Source organism: Cyanistes caeruleus, chromosome 1, assembly GCF_971803275.1.
Source record: "Cyanistes caeruleus chromosome 1, bCyaCae1.hap1.1, whole genome shotgun sequence".
NCBI classification, from domain to species: Eukaryota; Metazoa; Chordata; class Aves; order Passeriformes; family Paridae; genus Cyanistes; species Cyanistes caeruleus.
In genome coordinates this window covers 145,495,251-145,518,799 of record NC_141701.1, presented here as the reverse complement: position 1 = coordinate 145,518,799, position 23,549 = coordinate 145,495,251, and the positions used below count along the sequence as shown (strand labels likewise).

The window sequence follows — 23,549 nt, the reverse complement described above, 5'->3', positions numbered from 1 at the left end:
TGACAGGCATGAGATCCCATTTATGCAACTGTAAAATGGAAGAGTGCTCCTGGGACACAGGTGTGCATTTGGCCTGGCTCCCCTGCAGGAATTTAACAAAGGAGAGTTAAATGCCCAGAATAGCATGAGAAAATTGGAAATGTGTTTGATAAATGCTCTCCAAAAAGGTTTTTCAGTTTGAGGATCACTAAAAGCTTTCTCAAAGAGGGCATCAAAGAGTTGTGGCCATCCTGCCCAGAGCAGCAGCGTAGACAACTCTCCCTCCTCCTCTCTCTAGCTGATATAATAGCCCGGAGAAGTTAACTCACAGTTAGTTAGGACACAGTCTGCCCAGAGAATACTCCGTCCCTGGAAGTGTTCAAGGCCAGGCTGGATGGGGCTTGAAGAAACCTGCTGCAGTGGGAATCTTCCCTGCCCATGGCAGGGGGCTTGGAATGAGATGAACTTTAAGGTCCTTTCCAAGCCAAAGCTATCTGTGAGCCTTGTCTAATGGGTCTTGGATTAGACTCAAGACAAGTGAGTTTTGGATAATGGGTTTGGAAATGGGTGGCCTGGGGCCTCCAGAGCAGGAGTCCATGCATATTCCACCGTGGGCCGTGCACCAAATGTATCCCAAATACATGTGTGGGAATTTGGTGTTTCACAGTGAGGGTCACAAGTGAGAGAAGTCCATTTTCATGGCATTTTGGCTTTTCAGCCCCCTCTGGGTTTGCTGACAGCACAGGCTCCCCTGAGAGCTGCTGGTGCAGCCCAGCTCCAGGTAACTCCTGTAGTTCCTCTGGAGCCTGAGAGAGCAGGCTTGGCAAGGAGAAGTCTTCCCAAGCCCCCTGCACATGGTGCTGAAGTTTGCTGAAGGTGGTTGAGTCAGCTACTTCAGGGAAGAAGAGTCTCCTCAAAAGATGGGAAACAAGCCAGAATATACCAAGATGAATATGGCCATCTCTCAGGGGCATTTGTGGGGGAAAACCAAGATCTCTGACTGCTTTCATAGCCTGTGGTAGAAGGGAGTAGCTCAAAGCATGATAATGGATGTACACAAGATTTTGCTACAAAATAAGCTTCCCAACCATGTGAAACAACTTAAGAAAGAACTCAGGAGATGCAATTCTGTTTTCCCTTGGCCATACCCAGGAATGAGAAGATGACTTTGTGTTTTTTTTTGTCTGTAGCACAGCTCTTTGCTTTTCCTTCTGCCTTATCAGCTACCAAAGCTGGTTTATGCAGCATTTCTCATTGCATTAGAGTTTTCCTCTTCTAAAAGATGATGCAGGGAACAGAACTGACAGGAGTTGTCTGTGCTCTGGTCTGAATTATTTGCTGCAATTGGCATGTCTGTCCCATAGCTCCACCTGTGTTATCAGAAGCATTACAGCTTTAAATTCTTACAATTTGTATAATCTGTTTATTTAATATTTGTAATTTCTTGCTCTTCTTCTCACCATGGCTAAAATAACCCAAGAACTAGATAGTTCATTTGACAAATAGTGAAGTGCTATTTTTTTTCTCCCAAAAGGGGTTTTGATTTGATTCACTGTATTTTCTCTTTTCCTCCTACCCTCAGAGGTTACTCTCTGTTAAGATAATCAAGATAGCTAACCAGAGAGATTGATTCCTAACAGGCATAGCTGACTGGAAACTTAAGTAGCTAACACACACATGCCAGAAGAAGTTGTGTGGCTCATCTTTCTACAGGAAAGGGAATTTTATGGCTGCTCTCAGTGTGAACATTATGTGTTCTCTTATCCATACCTTACAGAAACAACTTTAGGCTGCTCACAAAGACACCTTCTAGGTGAAAAAAAACCAAAAGATACAATTTTGCTCTGCAGGCAGCAGCTGTGGATGACATTTGGCACATAGAAACAAAAGCTATCTGGGCAGCTTATGATACACTCAGATTTGAAGTGTCAGTGCCTCAACAACCCCCTCTGCCCCTCCACATTCTCAGTTCATCACATCTCCATCAAACCTGTCAGCTTTACTGGGAGGGTCCCACCTGCAGGAGTGATGGAAGGGGGAACCTGTGGCCATCAGGGTCCCCACCTTGGGTCTGCCCTGATTCTGGCTGGCCTTTGAGCAGTTCAGGGGAAATGAGAGTTTCTTCGCAGTGGAAAGGTGGCACAAAAGCAATTCTGAGAATTCCTCTTGCTGCTGAGTTTGTCCTGCAGCAGCAGCAGCAGTGCAGGGACTGATGGAGCAGAGCTGGAGCATCACTGAGCTACTGCACCAGGCCCCAAACAGGCAATAAAGAGAATTCACTTAGTGCCCAATTATTGCATCCAGTTTTGTTCTGTTTTGACAACATGGTCTGGAAAACACTGTGCAAGAAGGCCTTTTGCTTAAAGGCCAGGCAGGGTTTGGCTCTTTTCTCTGGTTTTCAGTGATGCTGGCCTCAAATTGCCTTGTTATTCCTGCCTCTAGACCAGTAATGATAATATCCTTACTTTTTCAAGCAGTTTGAGATCTTCTAATGAGGCATATTTTATACAGGCTTTGTTAGAGTTCTTGTTTATAGGATATTATGATACACAGGGTTGTTGCAATGTGACTTCAGAATATGTAATGCAATTATTTGTGCTGAGTATAAATACAGTTAAGGCAATGCTATCTACACTGGGAGAAAATGACATTATGCTGCTTTGACATTTACCAAAAAAGCCTCCTTTTTCTATATTGCATCTTCTGTGTGTCACTTGTGTTCTGCCTCAAAATGAAGGTAATGGATGAAAGAACAAGAAAAGCATTTTGATTTTATTTTCTAAAAACATAGATATTTTGTGTTAATAGGAGCTTTTCCCTTTGAAGCTGGGCTTTGTATCAGTTGTCATACACTTGCTAATCTTTTCTGCCATCATATTCAAAGGAAATTTATGAGGCAAAAAAAAGTCATTGGATGAAGAAGACAAAATTTTATTTTTTCTTCTGGCAAAAGGGCTAAAAGATATAATTATTGCTTATCCTTCGTGGACATCATCAGTATTGATAAATACAATTACATTGTTTGCTATCCCTGAACCAATTCTTAAGGCTTAGGCAAGTCAGCAGTGGAACAAATATGTTTAGCTTCTTATTAATAAGAATCAGAAATTGTCACTTAAATGCTTGATCTTACCAACGCTTTCTAGTGTTTACCTTACTGTTAAAAAAGTTTACTGAAACCTGGCTGAAAGGCATCTTACAAGTTCATGGTGTGTTTCCAAAGCAGGCGTGCAGCAGCTTAAACAAGGAAATTTCTGAAGCTGAAATCTTATTTTTCTCTTTTTGCAGGGATCCCCAGAATTTGTATCCCCCTGAGGTCAGCAATGCAAAGCTTCAGTATGCTGGTTGGGGTCCAAAAGGGCAACAGCTGGTAAGAGAAAAAAACAAGTGGGCAAATGCATTTAGAGACCATGCTGTTATTGCTTGGAAGTAAAGAAATAATAATTCCATTTTTGAATAGTTTTTTGAAGCCTGTGTGGTAGCTTCTAGCATTTATTTATGATTGTTCTATCGTGTAATTTATTTATAAAATTCCCAAATATATCCATTCACCGCAAAGTAATGGTGTCTAAAAACGCAGAGAAAGAACACTTCATGAATGCTTTTTGAGAGGATGCACCTGCTTCTCCCAGTGTTGGACACAGGACAGATTACAGAGATAATAGACAGTTTGATTTATTTAGCATCTCATTGCTTCACAAGGGCATCTTCAGACTTGCAAACTTGGCACTGGGGATATGTTAATATTAGCAGCCCCTTTTGGAGGATGCATCTCTCCAGAACAGAGCTGCCCTGAATTTGCCCTGTGGTTGTTTGCAAAATAGACAGAATTAGAAGTGGATCCTGGAAAGTTTTTAGAGCTGCTTAAAAAAAAAAACAACAACCACACCACTTGTCAGGGATTCATTATATTTCATGGAGATATTCATACTGCAAAAATCTTAAAATCCCCAGTATTTTACCCCTCAGCCACTGCCATCCTGCATGTGCCCATTTTTCAGAGCCTGTATTTCCTGGCCAGATCCCCTGGCTTCATTTCCTGGTGCAAATCCAATATTAAGTTTTTCAATATTCCAAACATTCTCTTTTTACAATAACAAGAAATGAAAAAGTGGCAACATCTTTTTTTGATGTGGAAGCTTTATACAAGAAATGAGCTTTGAAAGCTCATAATAAGAGAAAATCTGGCATATATCTCCTGTTCCCAGTCCTCTCTTGGGGACTGTTTGTCTGTGTTCTTAACTAGATTGTTTTAAGTTCTGTGATTTAAAAAAAAAACAGCCATAGGAGTCATTATAATTGCAAGTCTGAAAATCAGGTTGGAGAAAACATAACAGATACAGGAAGAGGAAAATCTTTCCTCTGCTCCATCAGGAAAATTGTGTTTGAGAGTCATTGACTTCAAATCTGATCAGGGAGGAGAGTCAGCAGCCTTTACCACTGTGCAAAATATCTTCTGAGGAGCTCTTTGCTTTCACTGCACACAGTTGGAAGGGAACCCACACTTCATGCTGCTCCAATCCCCCTCCAGGTGAAGGGAATTCCTTCAAGATGTAGCAAAGAAAGCCAAAACATTTTTTCCCTTCACTGCTCACTAGCTCCATTTTAAGTCTTACAGAGTTTCACCGTGTGTAACAAAAACTACATTTCCTAATTAAAATCCAGCATTGAGTGGCATTAGTCACATTCTCCACCCCACAAGTAAATCTTCCTTCCTTTAATAGAGTTTTGCTGTGAACTCCTGTGCCCTCAGCACCTGTGGTCACAGCTCCCTGCTGACTCACATCCATGCTCATTTTATCACACACCTGATTTCCACCTTGGAAAGATCTGAGGAGATTTATTCCAAAGCCAAGGTGACCAATTGACTGCCCCCACTGCCTTCTCCACCAAAGCAAAATAACCACACAGAAAGGAAAAATGTTCATACCAAAACAGACAAATTATATCTCCAACAGGAGAATATACACAGTCCAGGAGAAGAAAAGTCTTTTTTACTCCCAGCTTTATCATTTAATGCTGAAGAGGCTGATACCAATTTCCACCATACTTTTTTTAAGCAATTTACAGTGAAAACTCAAAGCCCTAAGAATGCCTGGAGACATCAAGTTTCATGCACGTTCCTTCTGTGGGGTACATGCTATATATATTTTTGGCACCTTTAAAAATCCCTGTGGTTGTTGAATTCCATATGAATCTTGGAAAAATCTTGCAAAAGTAAATTTGTTCTATGTGCCTTTTTTTTTTTTTTTTTTTGTCTTTTTTACTTCAAAATATGTAAAATTATTGGCCTGTAATTGAGCTCTATTTCCTGTTCTTGCATTTGGAATCAGGGTAGGTAAGGAGCAGCTCACTGGTAGTTTAAGCATTATTTTTTCACACTTCTAACATATGTGCCTTTTTGCCCTTATCTTTGCCAGTCATTTACCTTGAAATAAAATTATAGCCGTAGTTTATAAAATAAAGATGCTTTTACATACATCAATATAATCTTTTTATATCTAATGATCATCAGAGAATTGCCAGAGGGGGGAGAAAAAAAAGCTTTTAAAATAAAAAAAAAAAAACTACAAGAATAATAAATGAGATCTAGAAACACAGCATGTTCAGTGCTCTGTATTTCAGGACTAATTGGGTTACTCAGAACATAATTGCCAGCAAAATTTGTGTCACCTTCTGTGGAGATGCAAAGACAGAGAAAAATTAAAGTCTATTAAAATTTGATAGTGGGAATGTGTTTGCTAAATGTACACTGAGTTGTGTTGCAGGAGAAGGAAGGAAAATATGTTGAGAGGGAGGGAAAGGAGCAGCTGTGAATCACGAGTCAGCTGCCCTGGTAGCAGGAGGTTCCTGGGGGTGTTTGAGAGGGGTCCCAGAGCAGCAATGAGGAGCCTGGGTGTGTCAGCCCTGGTGTGTCAGCCCCTGGGCACAGGCTCAATCCAATCCCCTGCTGCAGCTCCCAGGAAAGGTGGGAGCCAAGGGCGAGTGCATTTTGCATCACCTTGAAGATACCCCAATTTTCAGGCAATAAAAGAGCTTTGCCCTTGAAATCTCCTGGTTTGTTCTTTTTTGGCAGCGTAAAGGAAAGGCAAGGCAGGAGAGTAAGAGGGCTTGGTTCCAAAATTTTTATTCTCTTTGAGGCTTCTATTTCATCCTTCCTAGGGGAACTTTGGGTTGCTGTGCCTGACCTCTTTCTCTCTTGCATGTCTAATCATTCAAAAAAGAAACAAATCCGAAATAGAAGGAGCCCTGAATGATCTGCATTCTCTGCAATTAAAAATATAGTGGAATATTCCCAGGAGCAATTTCTATTTATCTTGCTTTATTTTGTCCTTTTTCATTAAATTATATGCCAATTTTTGGATGATTAAGTCCTCAGAGCACGGTTCTTGACTTCTTCCTAGCCTGCAGAATGCCACACATGCCAGCTGAGCTGTTTAAATAATGGCAGATACTGGATCAGAGAAAATCTGTCAGAAGATCAGAATGCAAAAAAGCTCTCACTTCTGGCACCTCAGAAAAATGCTTCAGCTTTTCTCTGATCTCAGCCAAAGTCTTGACAGATTAAGTCTCACAAAGCTGTTGGAAGAATGGGGCCCTCACCAGTGTGAGCTCCAGAGTCATTAGAGAGAGCCACTAATTTCAAGAGGGAACACATTCCCCAAGTCTGGCTGTTAATAAAGGGCTCGTTCCTCTCATTTGTCCTACAGCATGAGTCATCATTTCTGCCCTTACAGAATAAGTGAAAAACACTGTTAACTTGGAATAGCTGTGTGATATATTCACTATTTGTGGGTGTAAATGACTATGCAAAATGCCTATGGGAAAAATCCATCCTTTCCACGGTGCACCTGACAGCCCAAAGCCACACTTAGAATTCCATTTCATCAGCCCACTGGCCTTCAGCGTGATGCTTGGTGGTTTTTTAGTGAACAGACTGTACTATCCTCAGTTTGTGTGATGCTTTCCAGCAATATGAGGCTGTGGGTGGCATGACAGGACTGCAAAAAAGTGTCATTCTGTACCTTTGTCCTGTTCTGGGTGTGCTTATCTGCACAAGAATCTTCACTCCTTGGAGTTCTTCTCTTTTTCTGATCATGCCATCTATGACTCAACAGCTACCCACTTCTGATTTTCCCACCAAAAAAATAAATTAAAAAAAAATAAAACCTTCTGTTAATTGATCTTAATGGAATATTTTACCAGTTTCACCATGTTCCATCTCGTGTTCCAAGGCTCTGCCCACATGCTGAGAGCTCATGTAATGTTCCTGTGGCACATTTGCCCCAGCAGTATCTAAGAAAAGGTTAATGGTACCTGTGATCCTGAACTCAGCTTGGTAAAACTTGTGTGCCTGGCAGGCCTGGACCTGTCTATTCATCAAGAAAAGTGAGTGAGAGTGAAGAAGTTTCCTCTGCTGCTTTCCTTGGCAGCACAGCCCAAGTCAGGGAGTGCTCCAGGAGTAAGAGATTGTCCAGTGCACATCTTTAACTGAGGTGCTCAAGGAACCCAAAAAACCCAAAGCTTTCAGGAGGCTTTCACCTAAGTTATCCCCAAATAAGCACATCCAGGTTTGAAATATTTGCATTAAGGATGAGCTAGGAATATCCATGGGCCCTGCTGCCAAAAGGAAGGAGGAAACTGGAGGCTGCTCTAATAAAATGCAGTGAATATTTGTCTGCATTGACAGCACTAAATACAGTTCACAGGAGCTGTTAAACTCCAATATCAAAAGCAGAAGCGCTTCTGTTGTGCTGCTATTTTCTCTTTTTTTTCAAATTCAGAATCTGTAACCATCCTGACAGATATTAATGGTAACGGTGACACATCAGATGCTGGGAGAAGCAGTTTTGCACAACTTTAGAGGCAGCACTTATAATTCTAAAAACATCTCTCTCATAGATCATGGTATTTATTCTTCTACAAAGAGAACCTTTTTTTTTAGGGTTCTCCTGACCAGTCAGTTATTACTGTTTCCACAGTTTCTTTAAGTACCAAAAACATACAGAAAGCAGACTGGGGTTGCTGGAAGTTTTGTATCTCCTTGCATTTGCTGCAGCCCCACAGAAGGGTCAAAACAGATTTTTCCTGCATTCATAGGAAATAAGCCCTTTTCAGTGTCAACTCTTTTTGGAGCAGGAACTATCTCTTATTTTTGTAGATTGTGCTGCAATCAAGTTTATAATTGGTTCTAAGGTAACAGAAGTTAAGTTTCACAGCAGGTGCAGAAGATGCAATAAGAAATCTCTATTTCAGGGAAATGCAAATGCCAGGCAAAAAATATGGAATGATTCTTTCAGCCCCTACCATGTTAGGGGTTTGCAGGTGCCTTCAAACAGTGAATGCTGATGCTTGTAAACAACTTATTGTCATAAATATTGCTGTTTTAAAAAATGCAATGCAATTAAGAGAAACGTTGGATTTTTAATATATAAAACATTTGAATGATAGATCCTTTTGCACACGACCAGAACCTTAATCTCTCTTATCATTTTTTTAATGCTGTAGTACGTTTTTCCAACTAGGATATCTAAATACAAAAAAATGCTGGTTAAGTGATGACACCTGGAACTAAACTGGAGTGACTCCTCTAATTAAGAGTTTTTCCCTGCCTAAATTTGTGCCTGTCACACCAGCTTAGGCAGCAGGGCTGCACAGATATCAAGGGAAGAGGACCATTTTCAGGAGGCACGGAATCATCTGCTGTTGTTCCTGATCCAGCAGGGCTTTTAAACTGCTCTGTGTATAATTGCTGTAGGTCTATTTGTCTCTATCATCCTTCCATAGATTTTTGCATCATTATTTTCAAGTTGTTGTTCCCTCACCTTTTCTTTTTGCAATGACATCTGAATCAATATTTAGCTGTGGCCTACTGTATGTAATTATTCTGGCTTGCTTATCTTGCTTGATTATCTTGCTAGTTGCAAGAAAAAAGACTTCTGCCCTGTTTCCCTCTCTTCCCTACCCCAAAGTCTATGTAAGCCTTATTTAAGCATTGTGAGAGATATTCACACAGATTTTAACATGGTCCCTGCATTCTTGAAAAGCAAGAATTTCAGCATAATAATGTGCCATCTCCTCATCCCCTTCTTGAGTGTCAGAGTATGATATATTTTAGGGAAATTTCACTAAGATACATTACATATACACCGAGTACCTGGAGAACTTGCTCCTTTCCCCTCTCCCCTTACTTTATTCAAATAATTCCACTGGAAAAGTGTTGTGTTTAGGTTTTGTTTTGTTTTGTTGGGGTTTTATTCCTTTAATGATTTCTCTTTGGTAAAAGTGGCAGCAGTGTCCTATTTTTAACTTTGCACATCCTTGTCATTCCTTTGTCACCCCTGGGCTTGGTGTTGGGTCCTTGTTCCCCAAACGGAGGCTTTGGCACAGTCAGTGTTATGTTCTTTGCTGAGAAATGGTTACATCTCTTCCCCTCCCAGCATCCCTGGTACTGCATCTTCATCAGGTGGCAAAAGAGCAAGATATTTAGGATAACTGAAGGTGCTGCAATAAATGTTACTGATGGAAGATGTAGGTAATTTTATTTAAAATAGGATGCTGCTCTTTTTGTGGGCGTGAAAGATTTCAGAGGACAAAATGAAACTGATGATTTGCCATAGAAGTTCCGCCAGTAAATCAGAAAGTAATTGCCCTTACACCCAAAAATGAGGCATAGGATGATGCAGTCATTTCCCCTGGGGGTGAGACACTGCCACAGGCTTCCTCTGTGATTTCTTATATGTCACTTTGTTATCTGAAGTTACAGCAATAGATTCCTCCCTTTAAACAGACTTACAGAATCGATGCATTAAATGTGGCTGATATTCACAGGCTGCATTAAGGAAAATGAGTGTGTCCTCACAAGAAATGCAAATATCCATGGATTTATTAGCTTAGAGGGGCTCACCATTTTGTTCCTCTACAAGGAAAGTACTGAATTCTCTTCCTTTATATGTTACCACATTTCCTCACCTGTTAGTGTACAATATTCCTAGCAGGAAAATATTGGGTCAGTACCACTGAAAGTAATTTCTTCCTTTTACAGAAATTTCTCGAATTTCAGCTGAAATTTATGGATATTGAACCACTCCTCTTTGTAAAGGGCAGTTTTCATTTCAGACATCTAACTGCCAGGAGTATCTTCTTGTCTGTGCATAAGGGCTCCTGGCATCTTGCAAATCAGTGGTTGGTGGGTGATGTCCTTTGAAATGTGTGCTTATTAAAAGTGTTGTTCCTGAAAACTGCCATGAAAATATTGATCCTTACTTTAGATAGCAGCAGTCATTGCTGAGTGTGGGGAAGTGACAGACACTGGCATGCCACAAGCAGGACTGAGCAAGGGACTGTGGAGTGTTCCACCTTGGCTTGTGGAGCTGCTCTCTCCTTCCCCAGAAGCTGTCATTTACCAGAGAGATGAGGAAACACCATGAAAAATTCTGTTTGCTCTCCTCCTCACCTGCTGGAAGAGCTGTTGAGTGTTTCCACAAACAAGCTTCTAATTAAAGAGGAATATTGCAGTGACCATCCCCTGTCCAAGGTCAGATGTGCACCTGGAGGAATCCTAATTCCCAATTGCCAGTTCCTTTATGCTGACACAAATAATCTTTGTGCTCTTCTTAGTCAGGTGTTCTTTCTATAACACAATAAAGTATTTTAAATGGAACACAGTATCATCTCACATTAAATAATCTAATTTATAGTCATGCCCTACATAACCATCAGAGATATTAGGTTATAGAATACATGATAATCCATCAAGCAGAACTTAAAAGCAGAAGCAGAGTTCCATACTAAATGGTACATTTACTGTTACATTCTTTTATATAACAAGGCAGTTATAAATTAAAATAACCCCATTAGAATACAGGGCAATGAAATACAAGCAGACGTGGCTCTTTCTTTTTGCTGAGGTGAAACAAACCCTCTTTCCTTCCCTGAAGAACATAAAATAGGACAGCACGTTTTTTCTTGGAATGTGTATTTTTAAATCTCCACAATTGTGATAATTGTTTATTTGGCTGTGCTTTGGCAGATTCTAGGTGTGATTAGAATCTATGCATGTTGTGGTCTAACCTGCTCACAGAATACAAATGGAAATGCACAGCATCTGTAACGATACAATGTCAAAAATATAAAAAAACTTGTAGAAAAATGAGAAGAATATTAATACACTGAAAGACTTAAGCTGGGAGAATCAAGGAAAAAAAAATCTCTTCTGTACATAGTTTAAAAGGAAAAATTTGGGGAATGTGTCTCCATATCATAGAAATCTGCCATTTCTTCTATAGTCCATTATGTGGAACTTTATCTCAAGTACTATTTTTGGAAATTTTGGATTGTCTTAAGACATTTAAACCTACAAAATCTTAAAAACTCTACTGATTTCATAAGAGAGAATCCAAGTGAGATACTTCCAAGCAAGTTTCTGAATAGACCAAAGTCTGCTCTCCTAAATTCCGGATTAATTTATCCTTTTTTTGCCATATTTCCTCTTGGGATCCTGAACTTCTTCACCTCACAGTGTGTGCAGCATCAGCTGCTCCCAGATTTCACCTTGCCCTGCAATTTCTCATGGTTTGAAAGTGTGAGGTCCAGCAGAGCATCTCCATCAGCTCCTTCATCACCTGTGTCAGGACAAAGCTACAGACTGGGTTATTGTGCTCGTGCCATTGACCCTCCAGGAGATAAATGTTAAAGTCCCCCATGAGGATCAGGTATTTGAATGTGAGGTTTCTTCCATTTATATGAAGAAGGGCACATCTCCTTCTTGACCAGAAAGCTGCTGACAGATGCTCCCAGTGCTCCTTTCCTTCCTCCACCCATTCCCACGTCCTGCACTGTGATCACCTCCCCCAGCCCCAGACAGAAGAGCCTGCACACCTGGAGAGCCACATCCTCTCTGGGGAGCCCTTAAGACTCTGCTCACATAGATAGGAAATGTTTCTTTACTTGAAGACATGAAGGAATGCTTCTCCCATTCTCTCTGACATTTTGGTTGCTTTCTTGATTGCATGTGATGAAAGCAAAGTTCTTAATGTCTGTTTTACAAAGTCTATTGGTGGTTTCCAAGCCATGTGGCTAAAAGAGATTTGCATGATTTATTAGTGGTGACTCTTCTACACTTCCTTTCCCAAATGTGCAGTCAAGCCCACTGAAGGCAGCAGATTTTTGTTTGACTTTTGCAGTGGTTCTGGTGGTTTCCCTTGCACAAGCAGTGGCATTTATTTTCATTGCACTGATTTCCATGCAGCCTTCTTACACCACTGGACTCAGATGTGTTCAAGTCTTCCATCCCCAGTGACAAGTCATGAATATTGGTTTTGATGTGTTCATGGATCAGCATGATTCTTACATGCATCAGTTTTCATTTCTGTATTCTCTGGCTGTAGTGGTCCCCTGGGGTTTTTTTTCCAGCTTCTCTTTCCTGAAAGCTTGCCTGCAGAATTATTCTGAACAGGTGTAGTCCTCACTTTGACATAAACATTACCTTTGCCTATGTCTGGGCAAGGTAAATTTAAATTAAACTAAGCTTTATCTCTTTGTGGCATACCTTCAGAAACTGCTAGGTCTTCTAAACCCTGGTGCCTTAAGGAATTAGCTTCGTACCTTGAATTAAAACAAAGACAAACCCTGGTATGAAAAACTGCAACTGTAGCTTCTGTCAGTTTTTTATTACTGTGTGATTCTCTGCAATGTTCTGATTGTGTGGAAGAGTTTAATTGTGTAATCACTGGTCTTAATAATGACATTTTCTTTTTGTGAAGAAAAAAAAGTTGATTTACAAATTCTTTATCTAATTCCTCCATCATAATTGTATCTCTCTCTTTCCTAAATTATGAACATGGACCAATTGATGGAGAGAATGATAATATTTTGAATTTTTTTGTCTTACATCTTTTTTATCACCTGCTATCAAACTATATTTAAATGGCAACAAGAAAAGTCTAATTAAAATACTAGATCTTATTATACAAGCTCACTGGTGAGGAGCAGTTTATGATTTTATTACCGTTTTTGAAGAACTGATAAGAGCTGGTGTAATCACATCATATGCATTAGGAAAAACACTAATGACAGAATACATTAATGACGGCTATTTGAGCATCAAAGTTTGCATTTCATGAGGCTCAAAAGAAGAAATTGACAGGGTATTCATTAAATAATGCATAATCAATCAACAACAAGCTTTAGAAGTGATTTTGAATTGATCACACATTTTTCCGCTGAAGTTGATGTAAGAGCAGTAACTGCAAAACATCGAGACCTTTGTGCTACAATGCTCATCACACTTCCTTGATATCACAAAATGAAAACACAATTATCGTATCTGCTTCAAGATGCTACATGGATGAGGACAGGCCCAGGCTAATTCTGGCTGGTACAGACAGGTTTTAACTTGAAAAAACAGCAGGGAATCTCTCTCATTGCAGCTTTTCATTTCCACAGTCCTCAGCTTCCAGGTTTCATATGGCAGCGTAAAAACAAAACCAGCTTAAGAAGGGATGTCTCCAAAATATTTGGATGGGATCAGAGAGCACCAGAAATGGTGGAGAGAATGGAGGGGTCTTTCTGTTTGTGCATTTCCAGGAAGGGTCTGATCACGGTCAGAACTACTTATGTCCATGATCTGACATTTCCAAACCCCATTTACAAGCTGTGGCTCTGTTACAGACCTCAGCCAGCTACTTAGCATATAAATAAAGACATAATGCTTTTCCACTTCCTGAACATATTGGTCAGATAAATCTGTGTGTTTTCCAGAGACCTTCTGATCAATGTGATGAATAATACCATATAAATATGGAGATAGTTAATATACAGCACAAAACAGTCCTATCAGTGAAACCCAAAAGAAAATGAACAGGAGTCAAGACTGTTCTGAGGAAGTATCAGGATAGTAAAGAAGTTAAATAAGAAAAGTTTAAAAAAAAAGGTCCTTGATTAAAGGGATTTAAAATCCCTTAAAATTAATTAATTAATTTTAATTTAAATTATTGTGGTGGGTTGCCCACCAAGCTGCTCTATCACTCCCCCTTCTCAGTGGGCCTGGGGGAGAAAATTCTGTGAAAATCTTCTGGGAGCTAAGGACTGGGGGATCACTTGTTATCAGGGCAAAACAGACTCAATTTGGGGAAATCAATTTGATAATTTCCTATTAATTGTAACAGAATTGTGGGAGTGAGAAATAAAACAAAAATAAATACACCTTCCCTTTCTATCCCTCCTCATCCACTGACCATGGCATCTGCAAGGCTGATTCTCACATTTCCTCACTCCTCTCACATACATACAAACCCAGCACTTTTACCCTTTTATAAATACATTTGTACAGATGCACGAACAGTGTCCCTGATGGGCTCAGCTTTGACCAGTGGCAGGTCTGTAACTTTTCATAGATTTTTTTTTTTTTTTATTTACTGATTCTTCAAAATAAATACAAGTGCTTCTGAGAGGTGCAAAAAGTTTTAAAAGTATTCTGTTTCTTTTATTATTATTTAGAGTATCCTCTCAGGTAAACTGGTTTCCAGCAAAAGAGCAGAAAGAGAAAAGACAAAGGTTTAACATTAAAAACAAGAAACAATGAAATGCATCATGTTGATGAGGAGAGAAGAGTGTTTTATTTGTAGTTCTATTTCCCCACTCACTGCGTCTTCCTTTTTGTGCCTGGTCTTTTTAAGCCTCAAAGGAAAATTAAACTGATTTTGAATTTAAAATAGGTTTTATGATTTAACCCCAGCCAGCAGCCAAGCTCCACACAGCTTCTTACTTCAGTGGGATCAGGGAGAGAACCAGAAGGATAAAACCCAGAGCACTCGTGGGTGGAGATAAAGACAGTTTAATAGGGAAAGCGAAAGCTGTGCACACAGGCAAAGCACAGCACGGAATTAATTCCCTGTTTCCCGTGCCTGGGCGGGTGTTCAGCCATCTCCAGGAGTATCAGTGACTTGGGAAGACAAGCACCATTGCTCCAAAAGTTCCCCTTGTCCCTCTTCTTCCCCCACTTTATGTACTGACCATGATGCCATATGGTCTGGGATGATCCTTGGGTCACTCTGGGTCATCTGTCCTGGCTGTGCCTCCTCCCATCTTCCCAGGCACCCCCAGACTCCTGACAGCGTGGCAGCACAAAAAGCAGAAAATTCTGAGTAAGCCCTGCTCAGCAATGACAAAAATATCTCTGTGTTATCAACGCTGTGCTCAGCACAAATCCAAAACACAGCCCTGTACCAGCCACTGGGAAGGAAATTAACTCTGCCCCAGCCAAAGCCAGCACACGAGGAAAGCCAAGGAAAGGCTTTGTGCCTGTCTGTACCTGAAGGCCAGCCAGCTCTTGTTGATCAAACTCTCCATGGCAAGGTGCCAACCTGTCCATGGTATCTGTCTGTCTCACAGATAAATCCTGGGGGCTCGCCTTGCAGTGTGGAAAGGTGTTTTTTTTTACCTGTGGGAAACATTTACACCTCTCCATGTGCTAATAACTTAAAGTAATAAGCATCCAGGCATTAAGTTTATGAGAATTTTGAGTGATGCAGCTCGTTCTGTTGACAAGTTATACATTAGAAATTGTGGGGTAAAGAGAACATAAACTTAGAATGCCACCTTACAGCTGGAAAATAAATAGGAGCAGTAAAAATGCAGATTAGTGTGTATGAATTTATTTTCTTTTGATCTATGGAGAAGTAGAAATTTCACACTCCTCTTTGGCTTGAAGAAAGGTGGGTTGAACAACTGTAAAGGTATATGTAGTGTTCACCTACTCAAAATAGTTGGTCACTGTGACATTTTAAGTCTTAAGGATACTATTTTCATTATATTTCTGAAAATATCCACAAATTAATCCATTTAAAAGTATCAATATTTTAATTAATGCAGCATAATTGCTGACTACCACTCTGGGTCAGTTTGGTAGAGAGTATTATTTTAGAAGTCCTTAAGCAGTTGCAAAAGCATTTTAAATAAATCCTTGAATCAATCAGTGTCATTAGGGCTTTTGTATGTTTGAAGTGAATTAAGTTTAATTTGTTGATAGTTCAAATATTTACCCTGCTGTATAAATTTATCTTACTGGATACATAAGCTTTGACTTTTCTTCCTGTCTTGGGCTTGTGGTCCAATCTGCCTCATATTTTTTTCTCCAGTTTTAGTTGTGTTGGGCAAGGATGACAAATGGTTTGGGGTAATGGGTTCTAACACCAGTTGCAAACAGGCAGAGATTTCTTCCCAGACCACAGGAGTTAGTGGTGTGCTGATACCTGAGACTGAAGGGGTTATAGCTGAAAGTTACATCCTGAGCCACATAAAGCCAACAGCAAAATCTCCATTGATTTTTATTATCCTGGGATTAAGTGAATGCATTTGAAAAACCCCAAACTTTATCTTAATCCCCTCAGATGTTCCAGTTATTTTTGTTAAGTGTTTAATCTTTTGGGCATCTGTTAAAGCATCCAGCAGAAAGAGAGGTCTTCTGCTAGATCCAGTGGAAAGAAGTTCCTTATGTTAATTCTGATTTCATTAGAAAAAATATTCTATATTTCATTGGTCTTCCTGTTGTTTTTGAGAAATAAAATGGTGAAAATACATTTTTCTTTTTATTCTGTTATCTTGTAGAACTTCTGTCTTCCTTGTTTTTTCTGTAGAGTTAGCAATTTCTGTTTCTTCAGTCTATGTAGGGATGTTTCCATTCTTCTTACTTCTTCCAGAATATCTTCTCTTTCCTCTCCATTGAATGTCATGATGAAAAGGGACATGGTGTTCAACACAGGGATTTTCCTGACTTAGCACAGCTTGGTTTGCCATGCCAGTAGTTGTGTTCACTGTTGAATTTTAAGGAATATATATTGCAAGAATGTCTGGGTTGAAGTCTTGCTCAAATATGCACACCAAAAGAGAAAACACCAGAAATTTGAGCTCTGCTCTTTATCTCCTGTACAGAGAGGCATAAAACTGAGCTTGATCCCTTCTGTCATCGTTTTAAATTTGTCTAGGAGTGTTATGCAAAGCTGGCATAACGTAATGTAAAAGTCATGTCTGTACATATTTTTACTATTTTTTCTTTACTAAAATTTCTTATCCTCTAATTAGCTGACAGGATTGATCATTTGATAGAAAGCACTTCTTTAATGCCATGAAACCAAAACAGTAAAAATGGTTACAGAGGTATTTCACAATAACTTCAAATATGTTTCTAACATGGGATGTGAGGTAATCCAAATACATTTCTTTCTTGATGAATAACAGAAGTCCAAATGCTTTTTCTTAATTTATAAGATACATTACACAGAAATCTTCCTTGTGCTGCTTCAGTTATCTTTTATCTTGATTATGGTTGACGTTTTTAGGGTACAAGGCACTGTAGTTAGGAGGATAATTTTTAAACCTCCATGAGGTGCTGCAGTTTGGCTCTGAATTATATGGGATACAGTTGGAAGTCAGAGCACTATATTATTTTTCCACTGCAGCTCCCAGATACCTCACACAGCCTGATGAGTGCAATGAAGCTTTGAAAGACCAAACAGTGAAGATGGAAACATTGCAACACTTTAAAAGGGGAAGGGCGGGAACAGGTTGTCAATCCACCTTCTTTATTTTTCCTGTAAGCTCATAAAACATTAATATAGTACAAAATATTGCAAATCTTATTTTGCTGGAAGAATCTGGGCAAGGGAAAGGTTGCATCACTTGAATAAATAAACTTGATTGTGTGCCTGTCACAGAAGAGCTCTTACCCGAGCACCCCTTAGCACATTTAGTACTCAGACACAGAGAATTGGATTTATTTGGACCCTGAGTATCTTATTCTGCTTAGTCTTCACTATTTTTATGCACATTTAAACTTCAACAACCTCCCCATATGCAGATTAGCTAATACATAAAATTCTTTACTTGGAATCCCTCATCTGGCTGCTCTGCTTACTAAAATTCAAGGTAGGAAAGAGAATGTAATATCTTCCACAATGTATTTTTTACTTTCCAAAACTATTCATTGAATTCAGCTCTTCCTAGCTCAAAAGGAAGAAGAGTAAGCTACAATTTCAGTAATAATTTTTACCTTTAGGCAAACCTGTTATAACTCCTGCCAAAATTAAATTAAGATCTATACTTTCTTCTGGAATCCTTCCAGCTCATCTTTGGGTGAAACATATACCATAATAGGATGTGAAACACAAGATGAAAGCAAATATTTTTCCCAGATCTTTCTTTTCATAATGTGAGAAATTGCTTTCTAGTATTGTGTTAAAGATACATAACATTTATTCCAATATCTTCAAGTGTATAGAAACCCATCTATAAATGTCTACTAAATTATACTAACAGTTTGCATTTCAGTCTAAATAGCTTACTGATACCCTATTCAGTCCATCTTTTCAGTTTGAATAGAGTTTAAAAATATATTAAAGAAGGGGCTGGGGAGCAGAATAAAGCTCCCATGAGGTGAAAGGGTCAGTGACCTGCCACACCTCTTAGACACACACAGGTGTCCAAGATGCAGAGGATCCATCCAAGGGTTCTCTGGCAGCTGGCAGAAGTGCTCACTGAGCCACTTCCCAACATTTACCAGCAGTCCTGGCTAACTGGGAAGGGTCCAGCTGGCCAGAGGTCAGAAAATGTGATGCCTGCCTACAAAAGGAGGCAGTGGTGTGAGGTTCAGCAGGGCCAAGTGCTGGGTCCTGCATTTGGGTCACAACAACCCCAGGCAGTGCTTCAGGCTGGGGCAGAGTGGCTGGAAAGTGGCCCTGCAGGAAGGGACCTGGGGGTGCTGGTCAACAGCACCTGAACATGAGCCAGGTGTGCCCAGGTGGCCAAGTAAGCCAAAGGCATCCTGGCCTGTGTCACAAATGGTGTGGCCAGCAGGACCAGGGCAGTGATTGTCCCCCTGTACTGGGCACTGGCGAGGCTGCAGCTCCAATCCTGTGTTCAGTTTCCTCACAAGAAAGACTTTGGGGTGCTAGATCATGTCCAGAGAAGGGCAGTGGAGCTGGGGAAGGGTCTGGAGCTCCAATCTTATGAGGAGTGGCTGGGGGAGCTGGGATTGTTTAGCCTGGAGAAAAGGAGGCTCAGGGGGAGCCTCATCACTCCACAATTACCTGATTACCACAATTACACTTAGGCTGTAGCAAGGGGGGACCGGTCTCTTTTCCCAAGGAGCAAATGGTAGGACAAGAGGAAATGGCCTCAAGTTGTGCCAGGGAGGTTTAGGTTGGATTCTAAGAGCAATTTCCCCACAGAAAGGGCTGTCAAGCATGGGAACAGGCTGTCTGTGGCAGTGGTGGAATCACCATCTCTGGAGGTATTTAAAAGATGGGGTGTGCTTTAGGGATGCGCTTGGCAGTGCTGGGTTAATGGTTTGGGTTGGAAGGGACCTTAAAGACTTTAAGAGTGTTTTAGAACCAAGTGATTCTGTGATTCTGTGACTCTGCTTAGAGCAAGATGTGCTTCACTTTGGGGTGAGGGGACAGGAATTGTGCTATATCTGACAGAGGAACACAGAACAATTTAAACAAGTGATAAAGACTGTTGCCATAGAACAATATTTTTATTATTGGCTGGCTAAAGCTTTACTTCCTGATCAGCATTTAAACATAAATAAATAAAGAGTTTGATTCACAGGAGTATTTCACAGCAATAGCTCTAACAACTCTCAAAATCTGAGCAATGGCATTCTTCATCTCATGCCCTCTAACTGAACTGTCCATTTTCTGAAATGAAGACAGAAGTGAGAGAAATAAAGCTCATATCAAAGCACCAAGGCTTCAGTTTTTTGTAAATTAGCATCTTTGTATTAGCTGACAGCATTGGAGGCAAGCTGTGGAAATCCTTTTTTTGACAAAAGATGCCATAAAACTGTGATATGTGATTCTGTACTGCCAATTATTGTAAAAGCAAAATGCAACATTTTATTCTGGAGCCGCTGCTTAATGCTGTTCTCTTTTTCTTTTTTTTTTATTTCCTTCAAATCAGATATTTATCTTTGAGAATAACATCTATTACTGTGCCCATGTGGGGAAACAAGCCATCCGAGTGGTCTCCACAGGAAAGGAAGGTGTTATTTTCAATGGGCTCAGCGACTGGCTCTATGAAGGTAGGACACAACATTTAGGCCAGCAGTTAGTCATGAGTTTAAGTTACAGTCTAGAATTACAGACCTTGTTGGAATTAGACATCCAGGATTGAATTTCTGGGCACTGGTGGACCATGGAGCTGAAAACCTGCTATTCTAACAGTTGTCTGATGTGCTGGACTGGAAATAATGTGAAATGATGTAAGAATTCTCTTTTCAGGCTGTTTTCTTTCCCTTAGTCCAAAGGTAATAAATCACTGGGCTTTAATGAACAGAACTGCTTCATTATTTAATGGCACCTGCAATCACTCATGGATGTGCCGGTTTTCAAATCACAAAAAAGGACTGAAATGGGGAGGGAAAGGGGTTCTGTCTTGAAGGAAAAAGCAAGGAAACAATTTTACTTGATTAGCTGTTTTCCACAGAACTAGGTGTGCCTTGGAAGCTGGGCCTTGCCACCTAAAAGAATTTCTTAAAGCAGACCCCAGTAATTGGCTTCTTTCCCTTGAAAATGGGCCTGACAGGGTGAAGGGTCATATCTGGAGCACTGCTTTTCTTTGATCCTTTCAGCTGGCAAATGCCCATTTCGGTGTCTGTGAGCAGCTGCTTGAAAAGTGATCTCAACTGCTCATTAGCTTAGGAGAGGATCCTCACCACCCCCAGTTCTTTTGGGGGTTGTTGTAGGCTTTTAAAGAATAAAAATTTTAACACACACACACACACACACACACACACATACACACACACACAGATGTAGATGTGTATATGTATTTATTTGTTTATTATTTATTTAAAACATACATAACCTCTCTTTGTTGCTGCCAGCAGTTCCTTCTCACAAGGATCCTGGCTTTTGGACCTGGCAGTGTCTCTTTCCTGTGACACAGCTTCCCTCTAAAGTCACACTTTCTCCTACAGGTCCCAGCATAGTCCCAAGGTTTTCTTATCTCTACAGAGAGAAAGTTTCCAGATACATCTATCAACTGTGTTCTGTTGGCTGCTCCCAGTTTTCTTGAGGCTTAATAGAACAGAATAGATTACAAAATGCCATTAACGGTTAATTGGTGTAAAAACAGGAATCACTACTCTTAAATTGGTCTGTATCACAGCTAGACAGGGGCCCTTGGACTCAGAAATGAAGGAATTAAAATAAATGAGTTTGCTTGGCCCTCCCAAAGATGCTGATCCCATAAATCAGTGTACAAACTCATCAAACACATACATGGAAAAATCTGATACTCAGGGGTTTACTATTTTTTATATTTAAAGACATGTTTCTACTGTAATACAGCGTATTTGTGAGTAAATGTCCTCCCTGTGCTGCGAAAGCACTTTGCAACCAGAGAAGTGGCTAAGTTACAAAACGCTAATTTTCTTTCACTTTATCTGTTAATTTGCTGGTGAAGTTGTGGGCAGGCTCTTTGACTCTGCAGGTCAAATGTGCCTACTAGTACCCAAATTTGGCTGATAAACATCATTTAGTACATCAGGTCTCCTTGCAGAGTGTTTCACACAGCACCACGCTGAGAGGAGTTTGTCAAGCCTGTGAACTCAGAGCGCACCAGCAAGCCCAGGATGACACTTGTTTTGCTGACACATATTTTTATTCAATTACAGGATTGCTCAAGCAATTTCTTGGCTGACATTGACTTTCAGGTTTGCCCTCTGGAATGAATTTGCTTGTTAACTTTATGTTAATGTGCTAGGGTAAGGTATGAATGTGTGATCGATACCAGTCTGGTTATCCCAAGCCAGGTTCTGTAACCTGTGAGGCACGAGGCAGATCAGGACCACTGAACCTGCTGTTCACTGGGAGTGTGTTTGAAAGAAATTAGGATTTGGAAATGCCACTTTGTGTCCTAATACAGTTTATATTGAACTAAATAACTCTCTTCTTTCACAAGCAAGGTGGAGAAGGTTCCAGAGGAAAACCTGATTTAAACGTTCCCAACTAATGGGAATCCAAAATCAAATCCAGAGATGAACTGTGTGAGCTGAGCTCCTTCTCTTGTCATTACTTGTGCAATCCTCATGGAGGTGAACCTGGGGCTGGTGTCAGGACCGAGGACTTGTGCCAGGTACTTGAACAAGCTGTGGGGCCATGGTGTCATTGGGTCTGCAGTGTTCAGACAGCAGCTGTCTGCATGCATGGATGGATGGAGCAGGATCCAGAGGAAGCTGGATATTCCATAGGGATAAATGGATAAGGACAATTGAGAAATGAGAAACACTTCCCCAGTGGGGTCCAAGAGAATCCAGCTACGGTTGCCAGTGAGCTTTAACCTGGGATACTCTGCCAACACACTATCACCTTTGTTTTTCCAAAGTCTTTCCTTTTCTTGGATGCCACCTCTTCCGTGGGATAAACTTGGACAACATTTTAAACCTGAACTTACCTGACTGGAAATGCTTGAAAACTTGGCAAAGACTGAACTGTACCACCTCAAGACTATTTCTGCTCTTCACTCATTGCTGCTGTGGTTTGTACCGTGCCTTCCCTGGGTGGGTCGCTCAGCCCCGTGTTTGTTTGCACTGCTGCATCTCAGCGCTCTACCAGGATGAGTGCTGAGCATATGCAGAAATCTCCCTCCATCTGTGCAGCCAGCTCCAGCAGATAGTCTGCAAGAAGAGCTGTGAGAATGGGGATCACAGAGAGTTCAGCACACTCCTCTTCCCTCCCATGCTCTTTTTGCTGCTGAAGTTCTGTGACCCTTGGCAGCGACAGCAGAGCCTCCTCGCAGCGCCCGCTGGGTTTCTGTCACAGCTCACAACCTGCTTCTCACTTCCCCAAAATGCAGCTCAGAAAGTAAAACTCGGTGTTTTCTATTTGAGGAAGATGACTTTTAACGACTTTTATCTACGTAGCAAGAGCACACCAAGAGCAATCCCCCGCTCCCCTCTCTGACTGCTGTTTGCTCGGTGAGCTCTGCGGATGGCAGCCCAGCAGTGCCACCCTTTGGGGCGACTCCTGGCACCTCACATGTGTGGCAGACACAGGGGGACTCTTCCCTTCACAATGTCATGGCTCTTGTCACGACACAATACAGACATGCTGCACTGTTAATCACAGGTTCTTCCTAAGTCCAGAAGCACAGCAGATCTAGAGTAAATTTGACAGGCTTTTTGCCCTGGAAAAATGCAGAAGTTCATTTCAATTCAAGTTAAGCTCTGCTTTTGTAAATCTGCCAAAGGAGAAAAAATTTCTTCGAGGTATTTGTGCTGATCTGTAGACTTTTGATAATATAGTGAAAAACATTTCAAATCAATCAGAGCTTAATCTACTTAGTGCATTTAGCTGGAAGTTTATAGATTGATACATAGATTACTATAACATGAAAGCATAGATTAAGCATGGGGTTTATTACTAAAATAAGCATTGACAATGTTTTCATAGTCTGACTTAACAGTTTCAGAGCTGTGCCTGATAGATGCTTGTACTAAAATCGAGTGATATCCTATAAAACAGAGTTTAAAGTTCTGCTGCTGAAATCAGCTACACATTTAAATGCAT

General features: G+C 40.5%; 1 protein-coding gene across 5 annotated transcripts in view; it reads left to right on the top strand.

Moving 5' to 3' along the window:
• The window catches only part of DPP6 (dipeptidyl peptidase like 6), a 539,779-nt gene that overhangs the window by 439,174 nt on the left and 77,056 nt on the right, over positions 1 to 23,549 (top strand). For all 5 annotated transcript variants that reach the window (XM_086865510.1, XM_086865515.1, XM_086865495.1 and 2 more), the window contains exons 7-8: positions 3,268 to 3,349; positions 19,939 to 20,059. In XM_086865510.1, the coding sequence (XP_086721636.1) occupies positions 3,268 to 3,349; positions 19,939 to 20,059 (203 nt within the window). The remainder of the gene's footprint in view (positions 1 to 3,267; positions 3,350 to 19,938; positions 20,060 to 23,549) is intronic.